The sequence below is a fragment of the Rhincodon typus genome, chromosome 22, assembly GCF_021869965.1.
Source record: "Rhincodon typus isolate 14 chromosome 22, sRhiTyp1.1, whole genome shotgun sequence".
In the NCBI taxonomy this organism is placed as follows: domain Eukaryota; kingdom Metazoa; phylum Chordata; class Chondrichthyes; order Orectolobiformes; family Rhincodontidae; genus Rhincodon; species Rhincodon typus.
In genome coordinates this window covers 16,711,238-16,724,169 of record NC_063353.1, presented here as the reverse complement: position 1 = coordinate 16,724,169, position 12,932 = coordinate 16,711,238, and the positions used below count along the sequence as shown (strand labels likewise).

The following is a 12,932-nucleotide window of genomic DNA, read 5'->3' as shown; positions in this document are numbered from 1 at the left end:
AGATTTGGTGACCCTCAGGTTGAACGCGCAACCAGTCACCTCTCTCTCATTAGACAGCAGCCCTATGGTCCTCAAGGACTAAAGTGACTTACGTTCTTCAGCTATTGCGATTCATTCCACTTGATAGCAAGAAATGGCTAAGTCACTGGACACTGTAAAAGTTATGGGCGCTGGCAATATTCTGTCAATAATGCGAAAGAAGTGCTCCAGAACTTGCTGCATGCCTGGCCAAGCATACAACAACAATATTGGTATCTACCTGGCAATATGGAAAATGGCTCAGGTTTGATTTGCCATAAAAAACGCAGATACCACCTGGTCAAGTATTGGCTTATCAGTGTACTCTCTATCATCACTAAAGTGATGGAAGGGGTCATCAACTATGCTATGAAGTGGCACCTGCTTAGCAAAAAGCTGCTTACTCATGCTAAGTTTGGGTTCTACCAGGGCCACTCAGCCCCTCACCTTAGTACAGCCTTACTTCAAACACAGACAAAAGAACTGACAGCAGAGGTGAGTTGAGAGTGACTGCCCTTGACATCAAGGCAGAAATACTCCATGTGGTATCAGGAGCCCTAGCCAAACTAGAGTAAATGGGAATCAGGCAGAAAACTCTCCCTTGTTTGGAATCATACCTAGGACAGAAGAAGATTGCTGTGGTTATTGGAGGTCAGTCAGCTCAGACTAAGAACATTGCTGCAGGAGTTCCTCAAAGTAGTACAGTAAGCCTAAACATTTCAGTTGCTTGGTCCATAACCATTCCTCCATCATAAGATCAGAGTGAGGATGTTAACTGACGATCGCACGATGTTCAACATCATTCGCAACTCCTCAGAAACTGAAGCATTCAAAATGCAGCAAGACCTGGACAATATCCAACTTTGGCTGACAAGTGACAAATAAAATATGCCCTACTCTAGTGTCAAGCAATGACCATTTCCAACAGGAGAGAATCTATCCGTTGCCCTTTGACATTCAATGACATTAACATCACTGAATACTCCACTATCAATGCCAGGAAACTCAACTGCACTATCCATATAAAGGGGCTTTTGTGGCGCTGTGGTAGTCTCCCTTCCTCTGGGCTAGGGGTTCCGTGTTTAAGTACTACTTGCCACAAAGGTGTCTCAAATCATGCCCAAACTATTTCAAAACACTTATAAATGATGTGGTTACAATAGCAGGTCAGAGGTTAGGAATCCTGCAACGAGTAACTTTTCTCTCGCAGAAATGGAATATTCCCCATTTGTCTTTATGTGTGCAGCACCAACAGCATTCAAGATGATTGACACCATCCAAATATTCAAAGCACAAGTATTCACCACCTCCACTAGTGATGCACAGTAACAGCAGTGTAAAATATTTAATTCACCAAAGATCCTTAAACAGCACTTTCCAAACCCATGGTCACTATTATCTAGGAGGACAAGGGTAGCAGGTATAAAGGAACATGACTACCTGCAAGGTCCTCTACAGGCCACTCAACATACTGACTCGGAAATATATTTCCACTCTTTCACTATCACTGATTCAAAATCATGGAGCTCACTCCCTACATCATTGTGGGTGTACCTACACCAAATGGGCTGCAGCAGTTTAAGAAAAAAGCTCACCACCAACTTCTCAAATACAATTAGGGATGGGCAATAAATGCTGGCATAACCAGTGAAATCCCGCGAATGAATTACAAGGAAAAATAAGTAAGTCCTAAGAAATGGAACAAACAAAATTAGTAGGAAAAAAAAAACTCACATACAGTTTAACTAAGATACTTAACCGAAATAAAGATGTATACAAATTATATTGTCTGCAATTCTTATGTAAATAGTTAAATAGTTAATGGGAATAGGTGGTTCTCTCTCCATTGGATGGAGTCGTACCTAGCACAAAGAAAGACGGTTGTGGTTGCTGGAGATCAGTCATCTCAGCTCTAGAACATTTCTGCAGGAGTTTCTCAAAGTAGTTCCCGAGGCCCGACAATTTTCAGCTCTTCAAAAAACACCTTCCCTCTATCATAAGGTCAGAAGATGGGATATTCTCTGCATGACTGCAAAATGGTCAGCATCATTCACAACCCCTGATACACTGAAGCAATCCATGTCCAAAGACCCAGACAGTATCCAGATTTGGGTTGCCAAGTAACATGGATGCCACACTGTTCCAGGCAATAACCATCTCCATCGAGAAAATCAATGCATAGCTTCTCGAAATTTAATGGCACTACCATTGCTGAATCCATCACTATTAACATCTTGGTGTTACCATTGACCAGAAACTGAACTGTATTAGCCGTGTAGGCCTGTGGCTACAAGAACAGGTCCGAAACTAGGTATCCGGAAATGAGTAACTCAACTCTGTACTCCCCAAAGCTTCTCCATCATCTACAAGGCACAAGTGAGGATTGTAATGGTATAGTCCCCACCATGTGAATAACTAAATCTTGAAAAACATTCAAGAAGCTTTACACCATTCAGGACAATGTAGCCAGTTTGATTGGCACCACATCCTCAATTATTCACTCCTTCCACTATCAAGACATAGTAGCAGAAACGTGTACCATAACAGCACGAGATGAAGAAGCAGAATAGGCCATTCAGTCCATCAAGTCTGCTCCACCATTCAATGAGATCATTGCAAATCTGATAATCCCCAATTCAATTTTCCAGCTTTTTCCCTGATAACCCTCGATTCCCTTACTGATTAAAAATCTGTGTATCTCAGCCTTGGATATACAGCCTCTACATTTCTCTGTGGTAAAGAATTCCAAAATTCAATACCCTCTGAGAGAGTCCTCCACATCTCTGTCCTAAATTGGCAATCCCTCATTCTGAGATTACGCCCTCTGGTCCCAAACTCTCCCATAAGGGAAAACATCTCTGCATTCACCATGTCAAGTCGCCTAAGAATCTGGTATGTTTCACTATTGTCACCTCTATTTCGTCTTATTTCCAATGAATACAGGCCGAACCTACCTACCAATCTACTCAACTTCTCATTATAAGACAGTCCCTCCATACCTAGGATCAGGCTAGACAACTGTCTTTGGACTACCTTCAATGCCAGTATATCTTTTGTTCAAAAAGTATCTGCTACTGTTCACAGTATTCCAGCAGTGGTCTGACTAGTGCCTTGTATAGTTATAGCAAAACCTCCTTATTTTTGTACTCAATTCTCTTTGAAATAAAGGCCAACATTCATTTGCTTTCCCTTTCACTTGCTGACCTTGTAAGCTAGCTTTTTGTGATTTATGCACGTGGACGCCCAAATCCTTTGGCGCATTAGCTTTTTGCAATCATTCTCCATTTAAGTAATATTTAACTTCTTTATTCTTCCTCACAAAGTGCATGACCTAATTTTCTCACATGACATTCCATTTGTCAGATCTCTGCCTACTCACTTAACCTGTCTATATTCTTTTGCAGACTGTGTCATCATTGTTTATGCCTTCCCATCCAGTTTCATGTCATTCACAAACTTAGCTATGGTACATTCACCTCCCTTATCCAAGCTATTAATACATATTACAGACAACCATGGCCCAAGCACTGATCCATCGCACTCAACTACTTTCAGGTTGCCATCTTGAAAATGCCCCCTTTATCCCATCTCTCTGTTTTGTGTTAGTTAGCCAATCCTCTATCCATGCTAATAAACTACCTCCAACACCATGGTTTCCTATTACGTAATCTAACATGTACAGCCTTATTAAATGTTTTCTGGAAATCCAGATATATTACATCCACTTCTTCCCCTTTATCTATCCTACTTTCTACCTTCTCAAAGAATTCTAATAAATTTGTGAGATATGATTTCCCCTTCACAAAGTCACATTGACTCTGCTTGATCATAGTGTGTATTTCTAAAATCTCTGCTATTACATCCTTTATAACAGATTCTAATATTCTTCCCAGAACAGATCTATAGTTACTTGTTTTTGTCTCCTCACCTTTTGGAATATAGATATCACATTGGCAGTTTCCAATCCTCCAAGACTTTTTGAGAATCAATGGATTCTTGGAAGATTACCACCAATTTATCCACTACCTTTACAGCTACTTCCTTTAATAGCCTAGGATGTATCCCATCAGGTGTAGGGGACTTATATGTCTTTAGACCCATTAGTTTCCCCAAGCACATTTTTTCTTGCAGTGAGTAATTGTATTTATTTCCTCTTCCTTCTTTCCCCTTGATGATTTAGTGTTTTTAAATGCTATTAGTGTTTTCTACATAAAGACTAATGAAAAGTATTTATTCAACTCCTCTGCCACTTCATGGTTTCCCTTTATTATTTCTCGTACCTCATTCACTAAGGGGCATATATTCACTTTAGCCTCTTTCTTCCTCTACATATATTGAAAGAATCTCTTGCTATTCATCTTGATATTACTTGCAAATTTACTGTCAAATTTTATATTGTTCCTCTTTGTTTTATTTTTGGTCATCTTTTGTTGGTTTTCGAAACTGCCCCAATCATCTGGCTTACCAATAACGTTTGCCACATTGAATATTTTTTTCTTTCAATTTGATGCAATCTTTATCATACTCTACCATGTTATGGTCACTGCTTTCTAGGGATATTTTACTCTGACATCATTTATTAAATCTAGTTCATTACACACCACCAGATTCAAAATAACTGAGTCAAAATCTTGGAACTCACTCCCTAATAATGTTGTGGGTGATTGTTGTACCCAAACAAAAAAGACTGCAGTGTTTCAAGAAGGCACTTCACCACTACCTTCTCAAGAGCAACAAGGATAGCCCTCAATCCCAAAGCCACATCCCATGAATGAAAACAAAAGCCAGTGCAAATATAGAAATTCCAAGCAGAAAATCACATTATGGAGAGCAAAGACTTTATTGCTATCATAAATTGGTGTTTCTACCTTGAAGGTAACCACATCCTCAAAATTGTTTTTGATTTTCTTTAGAATTGTTGACAATTGACTTTCAATTTGTGCCATGTCAGAATAAAGCTTATCCCTCTCTTTGGACTCCCTTAATCTTGCGATCGAAGTACCCCAGTAGCCTGTAACATACAAAAACAGAAATGATATAGCATTACCACCAAATTATTCTTGAAGGGGTGAACTTATTTTTGTCCAAAAATAAGGCCCTGTTCAATATTGCAATAACGACTATATTTTGCATTCCACTGAAGCTGACAGCTGTTAGTGGATCTCCAAGCACATTTATAGAGACTAGAATGCTACGCTGTTTATTGCTTGCCACAGAGCTTACATATCCACTCTAAACAAGCCCTCCTAGTCCTGTCTGGCTCTCCTTTACATACACACAGGGATATTTTTATATCACCTGGTTTAGGCATATTGCGATATACCTCTGGAGCAGGTGAGACTTAAACCCAGGCCTCTTGGCTCAGAGGTAGGGACACTACCACAAAAACCACATGAGCTTTTTTATATTAATAAAAAAGTATATACATATAATTAAGTAATCAATACCCATAATCAGTTTCTCTTAACAGTTTCAACTATTGGGTATTTAACATCTACTAACATAACCTATTAGATTCAAATGCCAGTAACGTATTGAGTCCACACATGCACAGATTAATGTGGATATCCAGATACAATCACTAATTCTAAACTCCTCCAACAAGTGTGCAATCCCCAAGAAATCAGCGAATTTACGAAAACTTCCACTTTTACGCTATTTGTTTCATTATAAAAACAACTAAAAAGTTACACCTTGTTGAGTGCAGTTTAACTAGGTTTTTACCAGTGTGCCAAGTTTGTGATCAGTGCAAAACAACCTAAGCGGCCCAGAAAAGCTGACTTTATATTTCTGCAATGTCAAATTTCTTCATTACAATAAAGAAAATTCAACATTGGTTAAAACAAAATTTATAATGTTTGTTTAGGATGATTAACCAGTGTTAATCTAACCATTCTCATATATTTAGCTATCTGAAAACTTCTGAGAAACTCAGAAGTGACTTTTATGGATTAATTGCCAAGTAGAATGTTGGTGAGTGCGATCTTCAATTTGAAGACATTGCACTTATAGAGTGTTAAGACCAAAGCACTGTTAGGGGGGACTTTGTTATTGGAAGTCCATTTGATTATGAATGATTCAGAGGATTGATTGAGGGAGATTTTGTTTAAAAGGACACTGAAAATTTCACCCTGGTGGGGTAGGGAGAAGAAGTGGAAAGAGGTTGGACTCTAAACACAAGACTATATTCTGCCGACATTGTAGTATATCTTAATGTGTAATGGGAGTTTTCAGTTTTGTTGAGAAATTAGTGGGAAATGCCTTCTCTGTAGTTTAGTGTATTAGCTGTCTACTAAGTAATATATAGTCCATGTTGATTTTAGTTTGTAACATTAAAAGCCTTAAAGTGTGAAATCTTATTGTGCAATTCATTACATTGGTCACTAGGAAGTTGTTTCTCCTTTTAAGAATTGTCATTATCTACCAGGATTTTAACAATACAAATACATTCTTTGCTACAGTAGTAAAATATTTATGTTTAGACACTTTATGACAATAATCCTGATGTTAAATGGAAGTAGAATATACAGCATTTCTTTTAGTTGAGCAATCAAAACAACCAATAACACACTAAAAAAAAATGCTCATCCTTAATCTTGTCCAAATTAAGTTTTTCACGTATGCTGTCTTTAATATTTAATTTGAAATTATTCATAAAGACAGACGATTAAACTATGACTGAATTCTTTTGCAAAACCCCACAATGCATATAAATTTTCTTAGTAAAATCTAATGTGGTCAGAAAAAAAAAAATAATTCTTGGCAAGTCATACTTACCTGACACCATTCAAAACTGTAGAACATTTAGAAATTTCAAAATACTGGATAACCAATCTTACTGAATCCTGGAATGTCATGAACACAGCATGGTTCAACAAAGCTGTGCAAATCCAGTAGGAAACCTGTTCATCACCAGATAGAACAAATCCTGTTTCTGCAGATAATTGAGGCTGCAGATGAGGCTTGTCATCATTTGGCCTTTTCAAAAGCCTACCTTTCACAAAAAATCGATTAGGGTTTGATGCAAATCTCTCAAATCGTTCAAGTTTACTCAAAATGCACTCTCTTTCTTTAATCAGTTTCACAGCAGCTTCCCAGGCCTCCAGAGCCTAAAACAAAAGAAGGAAAAGTACGCAGTTCTTACTAATACACCAAATATACGGAATTCACATATGACCAGCACAATGAATGAGAGGCAATGAGTGTGACAGTAGTTGGCTTCATTCTTTTTCAGAAAATAATTTATTTTAGATCACCACCATCCCTGCAGATACCTTAAAACATGGCCAACTCTTGCCATTTCCTACCATGAATTTAATTCTCTAATCTCACTGAGGGCACTTGTAGAACGCTCCTCTGTAGTCTTCCGAGGTTTAATAAGAATTAATTTGGTTATCTCTGAGCTAAATATGCTTGTTCAGCAAAGTAGCACTGATTTACAGAATTTAGATGAGGTTGCATGAAACAGTATTTAATTAGTGAATTTGGTAGTTGCACTGTATGGTGTTAAATTATATTATATGCATAGTCACTACGGCAGTTTCCATAGTGATAGGATACATGCTAAAAGCATTGAGGGCATACTAATTAGTTTTGGCACTTCGCACAAAAGGAAGGGTTTTGTCAAAGACATTCAACTTCCAGTGCTGAATGTGCAAATACACTAATAAAAAACTGTGCTCAAAAAAAATCACAATTTAAAATTCTGGATTACACAGTTCACAGATGTAAATCAGGTCACCACTGGACATTTTCCACAGCTTTTTACGTGGAACTGAAAGACAATGATGATGAGATTTAGAAGCACTTTAATATTAAACAGTAAAAGTTTTCATGACAATGCATACCATGTTCTAGTACCATCTTTAGGTCAGGTTTCGTTTGAATGAGAGGAAGAACTGTGCTTTAGAGCACAGGACTGAAGTGAAATTTGGGAAATTGTTTCAAGACAAACGTTAAAGCCTCTAAAGGAACAATGATGTGATGAGAGATTAAAGATGGCCTGAAGATCATGCAACAGGACAACAGGGATTCTATATTACACTGACATCAAACCTTTACAGCATGAAACGAAATTATGGATAAATTAGGTCAAGAGAGGCCTGGATTTTCGGATGGCCAGTCGTTAGGACCTTAAGAGTTTTAATTAGGGGAGTTTGTGGCTACTGGACCAGATGTGCTGAGTGTGTCCGGCCCGGAGATTGGTTTACCTTCCTCAGCCTGAACTGCTACATGCCTGATGTTGGCTACCAAGTTTCAAGGTGGAAAGCGTAATGACATCCAGACTTTTCCAAAAGGAGACTTTTCAGGTGTTTGTATGTGGCTCCTCTTCTGGCTGGACGCGTCTTTGAACAACCCTGTCTCCTTGTCAGCAAGGACCATCTGGAGTGAGGCCAAGGTGCCTCGTTCCCCTGACAGCTTGCTATTGGTGCAGAGCAATGGAGTGTAGTCTGTATACGCAACCAGCAGTCACAAAGTATACTTGACCTGCCTCTCCATGGCAGCCACCAAGCTGTCCACAGAGGAAGCACAGTACACACAGTGTAGGTAACTTCTCCAATATTCAAATCAGCTTGCCCATTGCCTTTGACAAACCTGCCTGCTCCTGTGTTTGTTTGTGTATTTTAATGAAGTTGTTAATTGCTGAGACCATGGAGTCCTCACCTGCCTGAGGATGAGCAGGTGCCTGGTCTCCAGCAATTCTCAGAGTATGCTCTCGACTCTAAGCAAGGTAAAATGAATGGAGGGAACATGTAACTGGAGGAGTAGCCAGGGCAGCAGGAAGAGAACCTATGATTGGAGAAGCTATTTTGGAGTCAGTCCTATAACAAGGAGAGTTTACTAAGGTCAAAGCAAATCAAGGGGAGCTGTCATTTTGCCTGCTTGAGCAAGGTGAGTGCCTAATGGGGCTGTGCCCTGAGTTTGAGTTGGGAAGTTGGAGTGGAGGGTGTGAAGTGTGGCAGGATGGAGCCATTCTACTGGTGGGGGAGGTCCAGTACCAAGGTGAAGAGAAACCTCTCACCCTTCCTCAGCTCCATCTTGACCAGCTTTTCGATCTGCCTCAACGTAGAAACAGAATACAGGAAGACTGATGATTCCTTCTCCATATGCCGGAGGAGACTGGCCAAGGCTGGGAGCCTGCGGCTACTCACTGAGTTTTTACCCCCAAGTAATGGTCACATAAACTTAAAGCTCATCACATATGGGATGGTAGTGGTGGTGGTGGTGGTTCGGAGCTGTGGTAGAGCTGGAAAGAGTTGGCGCAGAGGAGGTTAGCCTGGTTTTGGAGAAATTTTCTATAAACTGCAGAGTCAAAAGAAAGATGTTGTGAGAATCAACCATTTTCCAGGTATTTTATCTGGAAAACTGTATTTTATCTCTGTCATTTGATGCTGGAGGCTTAGAAATTTAAAGTTTAGGATATAGGCCAGTATCATAGGGAAAATAATATTTTAATATGTTTGGAAACAAAATATTGATCAGCTACAATGTTATAGGTCAACTTATAGTTCTAAAAGTTCAAGACAATCAACATTAATGTAGCAGAACAGAAATTTTGTGCTAATAAAATTTCACAGATAGTTAAATAATAATACAGTATCTCATCAGTAAAATACCTTACATTATATTGTGAACAAAATGTCAATTCAGGAACTTTGGATACACAAAATATCTTAGATTTTCAAAACAGTGAGGAAGCAAACTAGGGCAGAATAATCAAATAAACAGCTGAAATTCCATACAACATTTTGTGTTCATTACATTTTAGTATAAGAAATCACTAGGGTCTACAATTAAGGACACAGTGACTGATCAGCTGAACACTTTCAGTGTGTTAAGAAAAAACTTGTAACTGATGGATTATGCCTGACAAACCTCAGCACATTTTTAACAGATTAAATAAGTATCCAGGGAAATGTCTATCAATGTAAGTTATATAGACTTTCAAAAGGCATCTGATAAGTTTCTCATAAGATACTGTTTGTTAAAGTTAAAGCTTGTGGAATTGAAGGCAAATTATTGACCCAGTTAGCAAGTTATCAGTGGTAAGAGACAGAGTGGTAATGAGCAAGTGCTATAAGTGGATGGATGTGGCCAGCAAGGTTCTCTACTGGGGCTTCAATATATACAATGAAAATGAAAAATGAACCCTCAAGAAAATCTCAAAATGAACTCGATTAAAAAAAAACTTTTTTTGGTAGCCAGAATGGGTCAATTTGGTCTCCCTGCTCCAGTCTTCTCCAGTCTTACGTTTGTACAAATGGCTGAGTTGCTGAGGCATAAGCTGACTAAACATGGTTCTTTTAATCAGCTTTCTGAGAAAATCTCAGAAGCAGAAACACCACAAGATTTTATGGTGTCTTTCAGGATCACAGGTGAGGCTGGATTTGGCTGAAAAATCATGCCATGATCATGACCAATTTGCAAAAGTTGCAATTGCCTATAACTGTCAGATAAACTCAGAATAAAGAAGATGATGGATAGTGGAGATGGGACAGGGCAGCTGGTGGAAAAATCAGGTCAGATCACCAGTGGAACTGTTGATCACAAGGAAAGAATTAGTAAGTGATGCTACAAAGGCAGCCCAGCACATTAAGCCACATAAAGTGCTAAGAATGGACCTGTGGATACAGTAGAAATACTGGATGAGGCTGCCCTATCGGAGGCAGGGAGTAGACACATGATCACAGACTGGCAGGACAGAAGAGGTCATAGATGTCCAAAAGCAAGCCTCAGGAAACTGGTAAAGTAGCAAAACATTAGGAATGATAATTGTCAAAGTAATACTTAGCTCTAAGTGCTAACTGGCATACTGGAGGCCAAAAAATTTTAAACTGCTCCACAGCAACATTTCAGAGATAGTAGGAACTGCAGATGCTGGAGAATCTGAGATAATAAGGTGTAGAGCTGGATGAACACAGCAGGCCAAGCAGCATCAGAGGAGCAGGAAGGCTGACGTTTCGGACCCTTTTCTGAAGAAGGGTCTAGGCCCGAAACGTCAGCCTTCCTGCTCCTCTGGTGCTGCTTGGCCTGCTGCGTTCATCCAACTCTACACCTCGCTACCACAGCAACATTTGGTGGTTAAATCTTGTAACTGCATTGGAAGAGTTTATTAAAACACAAAATAGCAGTTATTGCATTTCACCTGTGTTTGTGGCAGGCAAGTTATGATACATTGAATGGTGAATATACTAGTTAGAGTACACCTACAGGTATTACAGATAGATACAGTCTCTAATATGGTGTGATTCTACATTGCATTGAAAAGATTAATGGCATCCATGTGTGCATGCACACGATTTAAATATAAAATAAATAAGATCATTAGCAGTCTACAGTTATTTCATTAGCAAAACCTGTATTTTGAGGTGAATAAATCGCAATTCAGATAACATTAATAACTGGTATTTTTGTAGCAACTGTATATAAATCTCTTTCTTTAAATATGCTGTCATCAACTCTCTCCTTAAAAAAAACCCCTCAACTTCACAGTCCTTCCAAACTTCAGCTCCATCTAAAACATCCCATTACTCTGCAAAATTGTTGAATGTGCTGTCGCTGCCCAAATCTACGCTTATATTTCCTGAGTTTCTACATCCGAATTCACCTCATCAGATTTCCAGCTGTGCCACAATACCAAAACGGCTCTTACCAAGACCATAAGTAATTTCAAGTATAACTGTGACAAAGGTAAACTTTCCCTGCTCATCCTTCTGACCCATTTGCAGTCTTTGACATATTAACGACACCATCCTCCTCCAACACTTTGTCACTGCCATCCAGCTGAATGGGACTGCTCTCATCAAGTTCCAATCTTATCTAATTGTATCCAGAGTTTCCATTGCAATGATTTATCATCCTGCTCCCACACCATCATTTCTGCAGTTGACTCCTTGATATGCTGCTATTTCTCAACCAAAAGAAGACAGCATTAGTTTCATACACATGTTGATAAAACCTAGCTCAATCTCACCATTATTTCTCAAAGCACTTCCACTGTTACTAAATGATTAATATTGACAATGTCTTAATTTTAAAATTCTCATCCTTGTTTTCAAATCCCTTCTTGGTTTTGTCCTTTCCTATCTCTGTAATCCCCTTGAGTCCCACAACCCTCCAAGATATCTGAGCATCTTCAGCATCCTCGATTTTATTTTTGTTCCATTGTTGCTGGACATAGTTTAGTTGCCAAGTCCCCAAACTCTGGAATTCACTTTCTATATCACTCCACCTCATTATTTTGCTTTGATCTTTATAGACATCCTTAAAATCTATCCTTACAACCAAGGTCTTATGCATCTGGCCTGTAGTTTGGTGTCTTAATTTGTTTTACAGTGCTACTCTGAAATATCTTGATGTTTTATTAAATATATAATACATAGTTGTCGTAAAATTAAAAATGTCAAGGCACTGAACAAAGTCTCAATAGCCCAAACAGTTTTGGATGCATTGAGACGGACTGCAATTTGGTTAAGTATTGAATTGGATCCAGGTTTTTAATAAATGCTTAAAAAGGTGCAAAAATTTGTTACCAAATCCCAGAAATCTCAGTTGCAATCAGATTACTTCATCATATGTGGTACCAAAACTTTGAGGTGAAAATCTCCAACAACAGATTATTCACATTATCGTATTAGGGTTTTGGGAGACTAGAGTAAACCTGTGATGATATCACAGAGTTGCTCCTCACTGAGCATTAACATTGTGAGTGGAGTTACAGAGGATCAAGAGAAAAACACACGGAGAGCTAGGCAGAAGCCTGAAACCTAACCATGAGAATGGTAGAAACATGTCGAGAGAAGCTTGTGGAACAGACTGACAAGCATAGGTCATTGAATTTATGCAATAGTCTTATAATAATGTCAGAAAGATTAGAGCCTGGTATACGTCTGAATACCATTTATTGTAGCATT

At 38.8% G+C, this 12,932-nt stretch overlaps 1 protein-coding gene across 1 annotated transcript in view; it reads right to left on the bottom strand.

The window, feature by feature from the left end:
* Positions 1–2,068: 2,068 nt before the first annotated feature.
* Positions 2,069–12,932, bottom strand: part of ccdc87 (coiled-coil domain containing 87) — a 68,666-nt gene continuing 57,802 nt past the window's right edge. The window contains exons 18-20 of the mRNA XM_048610585.1: positions 7,013–7,127; positions 4,887–5,029; positions 2,069–2,305 (exon numbers count right to left, since the gene is read on the bottom strand). Of these exons, the coding sequence (XP_048466542.1) occupies positions 2,069–2,305; positions 4,887–5,029; positions 7,013–7,127 (495 nt within the window). The remainder of the gene's footprint in view (positions 2,306–4,886; positions 5,030–7,012; positions 7,128–12,932) is intronic.